Below are 13,541 nucleotides of genomic sequence, written 5' to 3'. Positions count from 1 at the left end.
TTGCCAAGCGCGTGCGAACAGTCTGGCGCGTCAATGAAGATGTTCTGGTTGTTCGGAAGGGGAAAGTTTCGCAAGCATCGGAACCTTTCGGCGCCAGCCCACGGACAGAGCAAAACTTGTTGCGAGGGTCTTGGTCTTTTTGGACGGGGTCAGCGTGAGGTCAAGCTGGAAGCAATCAAATATCGAAGGGAACAAGCACTGTTTTTCCTGTTTTGCCTGCTATGGCTTCAGCTATTGGCAAAATGAGGAATATCGTTTCACGCAAAATCGTTGCCGATACCAAGCGTAGCAATAGCATGACGTTTAACCATCGCCATGATAGGCGGTGATTATGGCACATGTTTTGATACCAAAACGTGTTCCTGGATTTTCTGGTTTCTGAGCAGCGGCAGTTTGTGATGAGCACTCGACGGCGTTCTATGGCTGGTTCGGGCGCCGGACGGCAAGAAAATTGCACTACAGAATGTACTCAGAATTGAACAAGACGCACGTCAATTTAAGTTTCGTGTCACCGCAAGGCTTATTCTCGTAAACATAAAGTAAAGCTACAAAGTGCGGTTTTCTGGAAAATTCGACCTTTGACGTATCAACAGCATAAAACCAGCACCAATCGTGAAATCGTGTTCAGAACAATATACTGGTGCTCTCGGCAGGCTCTATCTTTGTAAGCTTGGAAACGCCGGGGGAGGGTCGCATCAACCCCCTCTCCCCCTATCAGTCCGAGTTCTGCAAAACAGCGAATCAGGGCGATGGTTAAGTGGTACAGCGAGCATAGGTACTTAAACATACGTACAACGCACGTGCATGGGGGATATTACTATCAACCACATATTTCCTGAGCGTAACATGTCATGAATCCACACCTTTGCACTCCGATCTGTGGGTGCCAAAGCTCTCCCGTTATGTCTTCAGGCCATAATTCGGCCAGATGTTTCGGAGGCAAGACAATCTCCACAAGAAACAGAAAATTGTATGATATGCCGTCATTTTCACCGAAAGAGGCATCTAAATAACTTGTCGCCGTCAATCACGAAAACATTTATGATGCAGGTGAGCATCTGGCGTGGCAGTATTTTTGAGGCGTAATTATTTTTGAAGGTATATTTGCATTGCCCTCTCATGAGACTGTCGTTAGTGAGCAGGGACAGGCAATGAAGCTAATTTTCTATAACAAAGCCGGTCGACCTAGCCTGCAATGGCCCTTTGTCTTGGTCGTTTCTGGATCATATCTGGCACGAGATCTGAGTTAACCGCGTGACTATTGATTGGTAAAATGCACTTATATATATATATATATATATATATATATATATATATATATATATATATAAATAAATAAACATACGCAAAGGATATTGCTCCCTGTAGATGAACGTGCTCTGTAGTCATCTACAGAGCATATTCTACATCTACAGAACCACTCAGAAAGGAAAATAAGTGAATCCATTCCTATAAAAAATTGGTGACCAAGTCTTAACCTACAGGGCTCATCATGGCCGATTACGCGAGCGTGATACGTGCCTTCATGTGTGATGTATGCTAGCTTAAAATCGTTTACATGTGTAAGTGATGCCTGACGCGTGTTGTGCGATGCCTGCTCAATTGAAATCGCTTGCATGTGTAATTGATGGGCGATGTGTGATGCCTGTTTACTTCAACTTGCTTTCACGTTTGAATGAAGCGTGATGCGTGATGCCATTTGCTTAAATTCGTTTGCATGTTCACGTATGTGCGCGCATTCTAATTCTTAGATAAGTACTGTAACGTGGTAATGGTGACAACCGCTCTTTGTCTAATCCCCTGAATGTTGGTGTCTTGTAAAACTGTGGTTTGGTGTTAAAAAATAACTAAAAAATCGAGTAGGATCATCGGCAGGAAATTTTGAATTCATTTCTGCTACTGTTCAGATAAAGGCATCTTGCCGAAATATCAACCCAACCATATCCCTATTCTCCTGTACTCCGAACAATAAGGCTAATGCTATTGTTGTCTTCTTTATGTGAACAATGCTCCTCGCTAATGCACTGAACAACTTACGAAATTCTCGTGCTTGTTCTCACATGGATCTTATACCTAAACACATCAGTTTTGTAATGCCGGTTATGTGAACACCGGTCATGCGGGCCCGGGCCGCAGGGCCGGGATTTCTAATACGATCCCCACCGAGCCCTTCAGGCCTTTCGGAGCCACGAATCGGGTCTTTGATCGTCTGTCCCCAGAGCCCTTGGGCGAGAAGGGGCAAGGGCCCCTGCACATCTCCTGTGTGCGCTGCTGGAGGTACCTGAGCCGTGAATGCGACCCCTGAGCGACCAGAGTATCCTAATAGTTTTCTAGTTCCCTTAGTGTCCACAGTTTGAAGGGCAACAGAGGTCTACGTAGTTGCAAAGGCCCTTAAATACCAATGTACTCCTGGCGACCAAGAACTCCCGACTGAGCGGCCAGAGAGGGTCCACGAGTTTGCCAGAGTGGTTTCTTGGACTGCTAGACGCAGTTACGGTTTCGTCAGAATTTGTGTTTGGCGATATTTTTTGTTCTTCTCATTCAGCATGGTCATTTTTTGGACTTCACGGTTCCTAAAAGAGCTCCTCCCAGGAGTTCCTGGACCCCTCACCCTTCTCCCCCTCCCCCATGCCCCCCCCCCTTCAACAGCCAGACCCCAGTAGAGTTTTCAGCAAAGACTTGAGACCCCATGCATCTCCCGATTGGGGCTGAAGGGCCTCACCGTCCCCTTTCAGATTTCCGATCGGTTACTATTAATGCACATGATATAATGGTCCCCTCTGACGCCGAAGGCTCTCTGACCGGGATGGTTGATCCTGGATTAAAGCGGGGCCACTCACCGACCCAAAAAGGCCCAAGAGCAACGGGTTTCATAAATAGCACAAGGATCCCAGTTCGACGCATTTGGGCCCTAGAGAAAACGGGCAGAAGGACCCTGTCAGGATGACTGACACGAGGCTCTTCTACAAGGCGCCTGTCAAGAAGGAGGAGGGTGGGGAGGGGGGGGGGGGCTCCGGTCCAGCACGAGCGAGATCCCGTGATGTCCGACATGTCCGGATGTCCGGTCCGCCGTGACGTGTACCGCGACGAACCAAGTGAAACCGAGTCAGGGACCTCGGGCTCTGACGCGAAGATGGCGGCTTGCCCGACTGAGCTGGCAGTGTTTCGACCGCGGACGGGCTTTCCCACGCACAGGCCTCGCGCGCGTATGGCGGGGTTCCGTTCTCGGGCGAAGGACGGCGCGCTCGTGAATGTGTTCTTTATTTGGCGGCCGGGCTGCTTCGCTCGCCGGCCCGCCGCTGGCGTAGCTGCCGGCTGGACCGTCGAGCTGGGCAGCCTCTGGGCTGGTGTGTGTGTCCGAGCTCCGTGTCCAACCGCTTGCACATTATTATTCTCATATCTCTATACAAAAATTGAGCGGAAGCATTGTCTGCAGATTTGGCGGACGGCGGTTTTTTTGTCGGGACGGGCTGTCATACCATTTGGGGCTTTAGGTCTCACCGGTTGCTATAGCTATTTCGAGACGGAACGCCTCTATTACGTATTTATCAGGCATTAGGTACGTGGGATGCGATAGTGGTGTGGCCAGGGCTCCATCCCAGGATACAGAAGTCCAGAGATGAACACCCTAACCACTAACCACTATGCCACCATCGCCCCTCTGCGGCACGAACTGGACCCGTCTCGATAAGCTCCAGACTGGTGTTGCTGGACCTCGAATTCTATACTTTGGAGGTTCTGAGCCGTTAAAGGAAAAAAGCGCGTCAAGATTGATGAAGTGGATAGCGAATACAAGCTCACGACTCTCCCAATTCATTCAGCTTATATATGGCAAACCAGATCAGTGACATACCCTCGGCTCCGCTATTCAGATGGTGAATCAACAGCGCCTTTAAACGCAGCACGTGCCTAGTGTTTTGTGTAACGTTTGGAAGGCAGTTGAATATATTCGCAGCCAACGCTCGCTTTTTTACTTCCTTTTTACTTGCAACCAGGAGCGCGGTTCCCTATTCCGTTCCATGGGTTTCATCCCCCGCCGTAACTTAAGTTGCAGCCTGCAGATTGGTGAAAAAGTGAGCCAAATTCGGAGAAAAAACAGTTTGTTCGCATAATGTCACGGAACTCTGCGTTGCATTTTCATCGCTGAGCCAACCGACTTATTTTGGTAAACCACGCCCGTTTAAAACGTATCTGATTGAAGAGACGCATTGTTTGTAGGCTGGGCCACTGAACGTGTCTCACAAGGGAGTACCACCCGGATTCAGCTGGCGAGACAGCCCCCACCATTTCTCGTTGGGAGTAAAGGCACGTAGAATTCCGAATAAGTCCCATTTGCAGGAGCGTGTGAAAGAATTTACAATTGGGGGAAAAGAATCAGCCGAAATAAAATCACTAACAATATAGGTCAGCGTGCCAGGAGCTGCAAATCTACATGAACGCCTACCTGGAGCAGACATCAAATCAGTCCGCCTTACACATCAGTCATCAACTCTTTCAAAAAATGAGAAACATCACCAACACATACAGTAAATAACGGAACCAAATTCCGCGCAGAATTTTATCCATAGCCCACAAAACCAAACAGAAGGTACCCCGGCAAGTGCTTTTAAAAATCACCGTGCAGCTACTGCCGAGTAACCAGGTATTTCCGATGCCACGAGCCAGGGATCATAGTTTGGAATTATTTAATGCGCCTGCTGCCAGGACCATCCATCTGCGGCGATCAGGGATGTCTTTGCGTCAGTAAGTGTCCCTGTGTTGAACCGGAGCCAACTGCGCGGGTAAGACGGCATCCCGTGTCAGGGAGTGGAACAATGTAATATGATTATCCTTCCAATAGCCTCCGGATCGTCCAGGAGATCCCGCCCCATATTGTCAGAATGGCAGCCAGAAGAGGGTCTCATTGTTAGTGGATAAAGTGGGTCGAAATGAACATATAAGGAGCGAACAAGGCCATCCCGTGCTTGTCTGAGAACGTTTTCTTTTGCAGGATGGATTAGTGAAACAAATTACATCACAATGTCTAAACATTCACGCCCGCAACCTCGAGAGCAAGGACAACGATGGCCTGTGCTACAGGTTCCGTAAAACCGAGCGACTTCGGCCACTGCAAGTGCCACCAGACGGCGGGCGCCGTGTTAATCTGTCGTCTGGTCAGATGAATAGTTCAGGAGCACGAAAAGTAGGGATTCTACCTTTACTGTTCCAGTTCAACCGCCAGATTCCAACTCGACTTCGCGGTGCTTTAAGGGCCAATCCGTTCTTATCATCAGTCTTAAAGTCGCGCACGTGAAATATGTGCCCAGACTGCCGTATAAATGCAAGATTTGATGTCATGAAGCGTTCAAAGATACTTCTTTTGGACGCGTCATCATTTTCATCCACCCGTTTGTCACGGCTTAGTTGGAACTATTAGGCCAACGCTGCGCGGCCTGCGAGAGCTGCAACGCCTGGAGTCGATAATTTTGTTTTTGAGATACTCGAGTGCGCATGTTCAAAATGACGTCACATAACTTGCACTACTAATCAATTGAAGTGTTTTCAGGTGATTATTTCAGAAGCGTCATCATTTTCGTCCACCGGTGAGCCAATACTAAAAGTTAGCCACTCCGCAAGCTATGGAGACTGCAACGCCTGGTGTCGAGGTTTTTGTTGCTAAGATTTGCGAGCGCGCGTGTTTAAAAAAAAAAAACACGTTACATAAATTGCAGCACCAATCGATTCTGATTGAGTGGTGAACATTTCCAGACCAACATGGCTTGGCCATGTTAATATGCATTGTTGACCACTTGATCTGTAATCAAATCTCATCTTCAAATATTGATCAAACGTATCGATCTAGTCTATCTTCGCGATGTCCTTAATGTCAGGAGAACCAGATAAATAATTCTGACAAAGCTATTGAGTTCTGTCAGTTGAAAAGGAGCCCACTAAACCATTGTAAATTCAGAGTGCCGGTGATTTATTTTATGCGATCAGTTCAACGCCTAATTTCTGCAGTTGATTGACTTTAAAATACAAACAGAGTTGATCACCGTGGCTTCTGGTTTCTGTTCTGGTTATAAGGTAAACATAACAATAAAACAAAGAAAATCGTGTCTCTTCTGAATAAGTAAGCTGTATCCGGAGATTTTGGGGCGTTCACCATAGGAGGGTCTTTTCTCAGCCTTGTGCTCCCGTTTGGCAAGGCTCTGGCTACGCCCCTGCCTACACACACAAAAGCGAGTCATGTCGTCTACGTTGCATGAAGGGCAATGCAATGTCCGTTGGGTCAAGTTCATACCAAAGGCAGGCAGCTTCACGGAGGCTTTTCTTCTGCGGTAGTGTGGTGTAAGAGAAGGCGATCTGGAAAAGATATTGTCGTACGTGTCCCGCATAAGTTTCACACAGTAATTAGTAGTAATACTGATCCAGAAATATGCAATAAGGTAGTCATACGATCAATTCGCTGCCAGTCGTGCGGGAGGCAGCTAGGACAGGGCAGTGGCCGCCGACGACGAACGGGAGCAGGGCCCAGATAAGGAACGTATGACAGGCGGGCCTGGCTTGTAGGCCCATACCGTGACTTGGTTTGTAGCAGAGAATTTCCAATTGTATGGCTTTTGTCACATTGTTTTTGGTTAGTTCAAGCTTCCGAATTTGTTTTAGCCTAAAATGCTGCGACAAGCCTTATCTCTTGAAAAGCAGCCAGCGAAATGAATGCGCATGACAAATCTGCCGCACTGTGAACCATCGATTCACTTTCAAAATTATCACCAGTCTATGTGTATGTAAATGTAAATGTAATTGTATGTAACTACGTTTATGTGTATATAAATGGTATGTATGTAAAAACATATCACCAGTCTATGTGTATGTAAAAATATCACCAGTCCAGGCTGTATTTTGGCATCTATCCTGTAAAGACAGATACCTCCTCAATGGCACAAAATGCCTACCCGCTCGTGGAATTTCGCCTTCCCAGGAAAGACATTGTCAAAATGGACGAATAATCCTGGGGAAACTGGCTAGCCTTATTTGCTGAATGGCATAGCTGAGTCGAATGGGCAAGACTGCATCACTGATAAACAGCTCTGAATGCATATCTAGCAGCAGCCATGACATTTAAATAAAGTGCAGTAAAATATCCATCTCAATACCCCATTCCCACCCCCACCCCCCATTCCCCCGGTCATCGGGCTTGCATTCCTATTCCTGTTCCTGAAGTACAGCCTTAACTTAGCCCCCCTCTTTTGAAACGTTCCTACGCCTTTGCATGATACTTAGGCCATGTTGACTGCCAAGTATGGTTTAAGGATGTAAACAATTTCATAGCCGTAATTTAATTCAGAAACTTAGCGTTTCGCGTTTGGTGCGTTACAAACGCCGCTGTCGATCAATTTATGCCCAGGGGAATATCTACACTTGACACTTGACTAGTACCGTGCGGGGTTACGCCGGTACCTGTCGTTGCGAGGTTTGGCGTCTGCAGGTAGGTGCTGGGGTGGAAACAGCCGGCGACTGTGTGCCGGATATTAATGAATGTGCGGATAGTCTGAAATCCTGGGTTTATTATTGAAATTCATGCATATCTTCAAACCACGTTGTACAGTAGAATGGCTTGTCCCTATAGTTCTAGTAAAATTATTGTGTCCAGTACCTATGCTGTCATCCTCATCATGCAACACTGTTTTCCTTGACATAATGGCATGGGTCAAACACTTGAAAACTGTGCGAGGCGAGGGCCATAAGCCATCACCAAAGCCTGAAAGCTCATGAACATTGCACAAAATGCCATGGTCATTTGCATTATGACCTATAATGTGCTTCAGCATTTTCCACACTATTGCATACTTGTATTATGATTTTTAATGAAATAGTTTATACAACAGTAAGCTCAAATTTAAATCAGGTATCTTGAAAAGAAGAAGGCAAGGTAATATATGTATGGTCAAATTATAAGTGCATAACCAGGTCTACTCTAACCACATCAACTTCAGGGCAATGTTCATGTATCAGCATCAGCCCATGTACAAGTTGCCACTACCCCAGCCTACATAAAGAACATGTTATTCAGAATATGTCTTACATATCAGTAACATTTCAGCAGTAGTTTTGACACATTTGTACTGTGAATCTGAACTCTCAGTGGTCAATGCATAGCTGCCACCATTTTCAGTGCATAGGGAGCCAAGGTTTTATGGAGCTGTGATGGTGCACAGGGAGTTTCAAGCTAATGTATGTAGTCCTAGCCTGGATTGAGCTCATTGAAATGTTAGGCTTGGTGCACTAATGCCCTATAGCTATTCTGTCCTGTAGGCATGTAGCACAGTGGATAGGATTTCTTTCAGACTGGTGGTTACCCATGCACCATACCCTTACACCGACATTCCTACTGGCCATCTATTTAACTGCACCCAATATTCTATCTAAAAGGCATATACCCACATTACCAGCCTACCTTTTCCTCTGCAACACATTATTGCCCATTTTGATTATTTTGTGCTGTGTCTGGTCATCAATCTGATCCCCAATCCTTCAATACCTGATATTTATCCAATGAAATCCTCCATGTAACCCTTTTTCATCTGGTGAGGTTAGAGCGAAACACATCATAATTTGATTATCTCATCTTCTGGGCAGTGAGCATCTAGCAGTTCTCTTGCTGCTCTCTGACCTAGACAGTTCCATTCTGTTAGGAAAGGGAAATCAATTAACACACATTTTTCAGATCACCTTAATCTGCAAAGATGTCAACCACAAGTCCAAAAGAGCCATCTGTCCCTAAAGAGCCAAGCAAGGAGAAGCCTGTGAAGGTCTCAGAGGCAGAAAAGAGTGCCAAACCAGAGACCTCTGATGTGGCGCCGGAGCCAACTGCGCCTGCCGCCGACGCTGATCTGAAGCCCAGCAGCGGCGACGGCGAGGCAGCGACGCCTGCGGCCGACGCCGAGGCCGGGCCGGAAATGGAGCCGCAGCCGCAGCCGCAGCCGCAGCCGGAGGGGGAGGTGCAGGCGCAGCCGCAGGCACAGCTGAAGTCGCAGCCGAAGTCGCAGCCGCAGGCGCAACCGCAACCGCAACCGCAGCCGCAGCCGCAGCCGCAGCTGCAGCCGCAGCCGCAGCCGCAGCCGCAGCCGCAGCCGCAGCCGCAGCCGGAGCCGGAGCCCACGTCTGCGCCCGCGCCCGCCACTGAGGGGGCCGAGGAGACGGCCGGCGGGCCTGAGCCGGCCAGCGAGGAGGCGGCAGCGGGCGCCAAGAGTGCTGGCCGGCCGCGCGCCACGCGCTCGCGCAATCCGGCGTTCGCCGCCAAGCAGAAGAACTTCATCAAAGACTACCGTCGGAGCGTAGGCAGCGCGGCGGTGGCCGGCGAGAAGCGGGGCGGAGGAGACGAGGCGGCCGCCGCCAAGAAGCGGCGTCGCTCCGAGGAGCCGGCAGCCGCCGGGGTGAGTGGTGCGCGCTGGTGTCGGCCGCCGTCCGCCGGTGATGAGACGGGTGGGGACGCGCGGAGGACGGGGTCTGCCGGTGGCTGTCTGCTGGTCTGCCATGCATGGACGGGGCTTGTACCTTGGTGATGACATCGTTTTTTGGATCTGCTGTCCCTCAGGTGTTCCATTGCATTCTAGTATGTTGTACCTATATGTAGCGGAAGATATTACTTTCCTGAACTATTGTTGCCCGCCCTGCTACTGCTGCACGAGCCCGTGGTAGGACTTACCATTGATCACGGGGGCACCGAGCTGCCCGCGTGCGGCCCTCGTTTCGGCCGCCGGCCAGGCTGACCCGCCGCGCCCTGACCGCAGAGCGGCGGCGCTGCCCTCAACGACAACTGCTGCTGGGTGTGCCACCGCGAGGGCAAGGTGGTCTGCTGCGAGACGTGCCCGCGCGTGTTCCACCTCAAGTGCGCCGGCCTGAACGCCGATCCGCCCGGCGACTGGGTGTGCGTCGAGTGTCGGCGCGTCGTGCAGGCCGAGACGGTGGCCAATCTCTCGCCGGCCATGAAGATGCTGACGCACGAGCAGTTCACGCTGCTGCTGAAGCACGCCATCGGGCGTCCTGAAGGGTCTTCCCGGGGTGAGTGGCTGTCAGCGCATGGGGTGGGGTGCTGTCGGGTCATCGCGGAAGGAATCCGGCGGCCTGCTAGGGAGGGACATATTCCTTGACGTATGATGCCTAGTTCTTAAATTTAAGTCGTGTGTTTCATAACTAATGCTTGCGCGAGGGGAGCGTGATCATTGCGTATCATTAGTCGTGTGATGGAATGACTTGACTTCTCTCTGGGAGACTTTTCTCTGCTGGCCTTGTTATGTTAACACATTTTTCAAAAAGAGGATGGGCAAATTGACATGAACAGGCAATTTCTCACAGCCAGGTTTTCGGCGACTGTCACATCGCCTCAGATGACTCGATTTTCTCCGCCTGTTTGGCCACCACAGCCCACCCTTGCCCAGTTGGCTGCTCCTCACCACCTCGCCCATGTGGATCACCCTCACTGTGCAACCGCGCTGCCACCCAGGCGGAGCCGTTCATCAACCCGGTGGACGAGAAGAAGTTCCCCAACTACGGCGAGTTCGTCGCTTGTCCCATGGACCTAAACACCATGGAGGAAAACATCAAGAAGGGCATGTACGGCTCGACCGAGGCTTTCATAGCCGACTGCAAGTGGATCCTGCACAACTGTATCCTCTTCAACGGCCGTGAGTATGGCGGTCGGGGAGAGGCCGAGGCTGGCAGACCGCGGCAAGCAGCAGAGCGGTTCGGGAAGGTACTGAGTGTGACGGACCGGGGAGATCTGGGTAGGGGTTTGGGGAAGGGCTGAATTGATAGGACTGCGGGAAATAAGGTGGAAGCCGGCGGATGGGGGGGGGGGGGGGGGTTTAGCGTTTAGAGGCAGGACGATGCTCCCCGGTATTGGTGGCGGTGTGGCAGACTGTGACTCCGGTAGGTCCGAATTTTCAGGGGGAGGAGTATAGTGGCCTGAGGAATTGGTAATTGCAGTGAATTGGTAATCTCGGTAAACTGGGAGGCTATCACACATCGGTGTGGCAATTAAGTAGCTGCGTACTAACTGTGAGTGGTTTGGCCTTTGGCGGTTGTTGTAGACCACGTGTCCTTACCGACGCTCCGCGCCTTTCAGAGACCAGCAAGCTCACTGGGCTAGCCAAGTCCCTGCTGAAGATGTGCAAGTGGGAGATGGAGGAAATCGAGACGTGCCCCGAATGCTACAGCAGCGCCTACAGCAGTGACAACTGGTTCACCCTGGCATGCGTAAGTTGCTCCCCTGGCCACGTTACCATTAGCTACAGCTCGTAGTCCCGTCCCCGCTATTATGCCGGTTGGGCTCGGGATGGGGTCAGGTGTAGGCGCGCGGCTCGTAATGTCCACCTGCCTGCGAACGCAATTCCAGGGCCAGGCACTGCCAATTGCTTATGCCAGCACCCTGGCTGAGGCAGGTATGCAATTAAATAGCAATTAAATGCATGCTTTTTCATGCAAAAGGCATGCCTTGTGATGGATGGGACTATGCAGCGAGGAATATGTCGGCTCTTAGCCGGCCCCAAACTTGGCCTGGTTTTGTGGCCAGTGCCGCACACTGCAGGACATCTTACCGAGTCAGCCATCTCTGGGTGTAACTGTTCTAACTACAGTGATCGGGACTGTGCCACCCGTGCTGCCCGTGGCGATGTCCGTCATCCAATGCTGTTATGTTGTGAAACGCTGTTATGTTGTTATGAAACGCTGCTGCCCCTGGTTTCAGCCGCACCCCCACGTGCTGATCTGGGCGCGTCTGAAGGGCTTCCCATACTGGCCAGCCAAGGCCGTCAAGTCGCGCGACGGCAACGTCGACTGTCGCTTCTTCGGCCGCCACGACAGGTGGGTGCCGATCAGGTTGTGTGACACAAAGCTGGAGAACAAAATGAATTGTGAACATATAAACATATGCTGTGTTGAGAGGAGTACATGTAATGTCATGGAATCATGGGAATCTCAGAGAGCAGTCATGTTTCCATAAGCTTTAAATCATGTTCAAATGAATTTGGTACAATGATGACATTCTTTGCCAATTTTTGTGTTGTTTTTGCGACTTTTAGGTGGTTTGGTGCAGGTGTTAGGGGAACAGAGCCCAAAACTGGACGATGGACGGGACAGGCGTGAGACACCGCCCAAAAAGACTGATGGTTATGTCCAAAAATGATGTCCGGATGTCCTAAAGACCTCCCAGATGTGTGTATTGTATCCAACATATATGAGCTCCAACTTGCGAGCCCTTCTGGGATTTTTGAACACTATGACATAAGACACTATTTAAATGCCCCTGTTGTGTACAGCTCCGTCTAACCACACCTGTTTGCAGGGCGTGGGTGCCAATCAAGGAGTGCTACCTATTCTCCAAGGACCCTCCAGCACCGCCCAAGAGTCGTAGCAAGAGCCTGGACGCCTGCATCGAGGTGAGCAGCATGCTTCTTCTCCGCTGCGCATCAGCTGTTAACGCCAGGGCGTGTTCGTTGAGCAAATGGGGCTTGATATTTCCCACTCGGAAATTTGTTTGATTGTTCTGAACGGTTTAACAGAAATCCTCTAATTGGACCCGAAATGTAGCAGCACAGGGTACAGTGCGGAATGTAGAGGTAGCGGTGCAGCTCGTCTTTTTGCTTCTGTTCTGCGTCTCTTATGTTTGGAACATCTCTGGCTGGTGTCTTAACTGCCTGCATGTGGCCGATTTTCGCAGGAACTGGAGGAGCACATTGCGAACGTGGAGGAGAAGTTCGGCAAATTTGTGCACGCGAAGCCCAGGACGGTGTACGACCCGAGGAAGATCACCCAGTACATGAAGCAGATGATCCCCGGCTACGAGTGCAGCATCGCTCGTCCAGACCAAGGTGGGCAGATGTGTGGGGAACGTCACTGAAAACGTACTTGTGCGGCAGGATAATTGTTTGATGGGCAGAATGCGTCTGTCTCCGCCCACTTCCCGAAAAAAGTGGTCTTTGTTAACCGGATTTTTTTTTGTCGTTTACGTAGAAATTGACATCAACGAAGTATTGTGGCTGCTTTTGTGGTGTGCAGACAGTAACGCCGCGGCCTTCACTTCCAGAAGCGCCGCGTCGCAAGCGCTCCAACAGCGAGATCCAGCTGGAGATGCTGGAGCGGCTGCGGCAGGGCAAGAAGGCGCGCCGCTCGCTCTCAGTTACCATGCAGGCGGCGCGCGAGGAGGCCGGCTCCAGCGCGCCGCCGCCGGAGCCCGCCGACGAGTCGGAGCCGGCCGGTGACGATGCTCAGCAGGAGGGCGGACCGGCGGCGCCCGAGGCACAGAAGCCGCAGCAGGACGAGACCGAGCCGCCGCGCGCCAAGAACGCCCGCAAGTCGCTGGGCAAGTCGCGTCCGCCGCCGGCCGAGGCGGCGCCAGAGCCGGCTCCCGCCGCCGCGGAGCCAGCTCCCGCCGCCGCGGAGCCGGCCCCGGCTGCGGCCGTCGCGGTGGAGGCGAAGACGCAACCGGCCGCTAAGACCGGGCAGCAGCCCCCGGCTGCGGCCGCGGCCGCGGCCGCGACCGCCACGGTAAAGGTGGT

General features: G+C 51.1%; 1 protein-coding gene across 1 annotated transcript; it reads left to right on the top strand.

The window, feature by feature from the left end:
* Positions 1-9,459: 9,459 nt before the first annotated feature.
* Positions 9,460-13,534, top strand: LOC119102709 (protein kinase C-binding protein 1). The gene is made up of 10 exons (XM_037226166.1): positions 9,460-9,468; positions 9,777-10,070; positions 10,490-10,670; positions 11,111-11,241; positions 11,732-11,847; positions 12,329-12,422; positions 12,704-12,854; positions 13,070-13,188; positions 13,228-13,349; positions 13,489-13,534. Exons 1-10 carry the CDS (start codon positions 9,460-9,462, stop codon positions 13,532-13,534), a joined length of 1,263 nt encoding a protein of 420 aa, XP_037082061.1.
* The last annotated feature ends 7 nt before the right edge of the window (positions 13,535-13,541 follow it).

Source organism: Pollicipes pollicipes, unplaced genomic scaffold (genome assembly GCF_011947565.3).
Source record: "Pollicipes pollicipes isolate AB1234 unplaced genomic scaffold, Ppol_2.1 Scaffold_5724;HRSCAF=6776_pilon_pilon_pilon, whole genome shotgun sequence".
NCBI lineage: Eukaryota > Metazoa > Arthropoda > Thecostraca > Pollicipedomorpha > Pollicipedidae > Pollicipes > Pollicipes pollicipes.
This window is presented reverse-complemented; position numbering and strand designations above follow the sequence as displayed.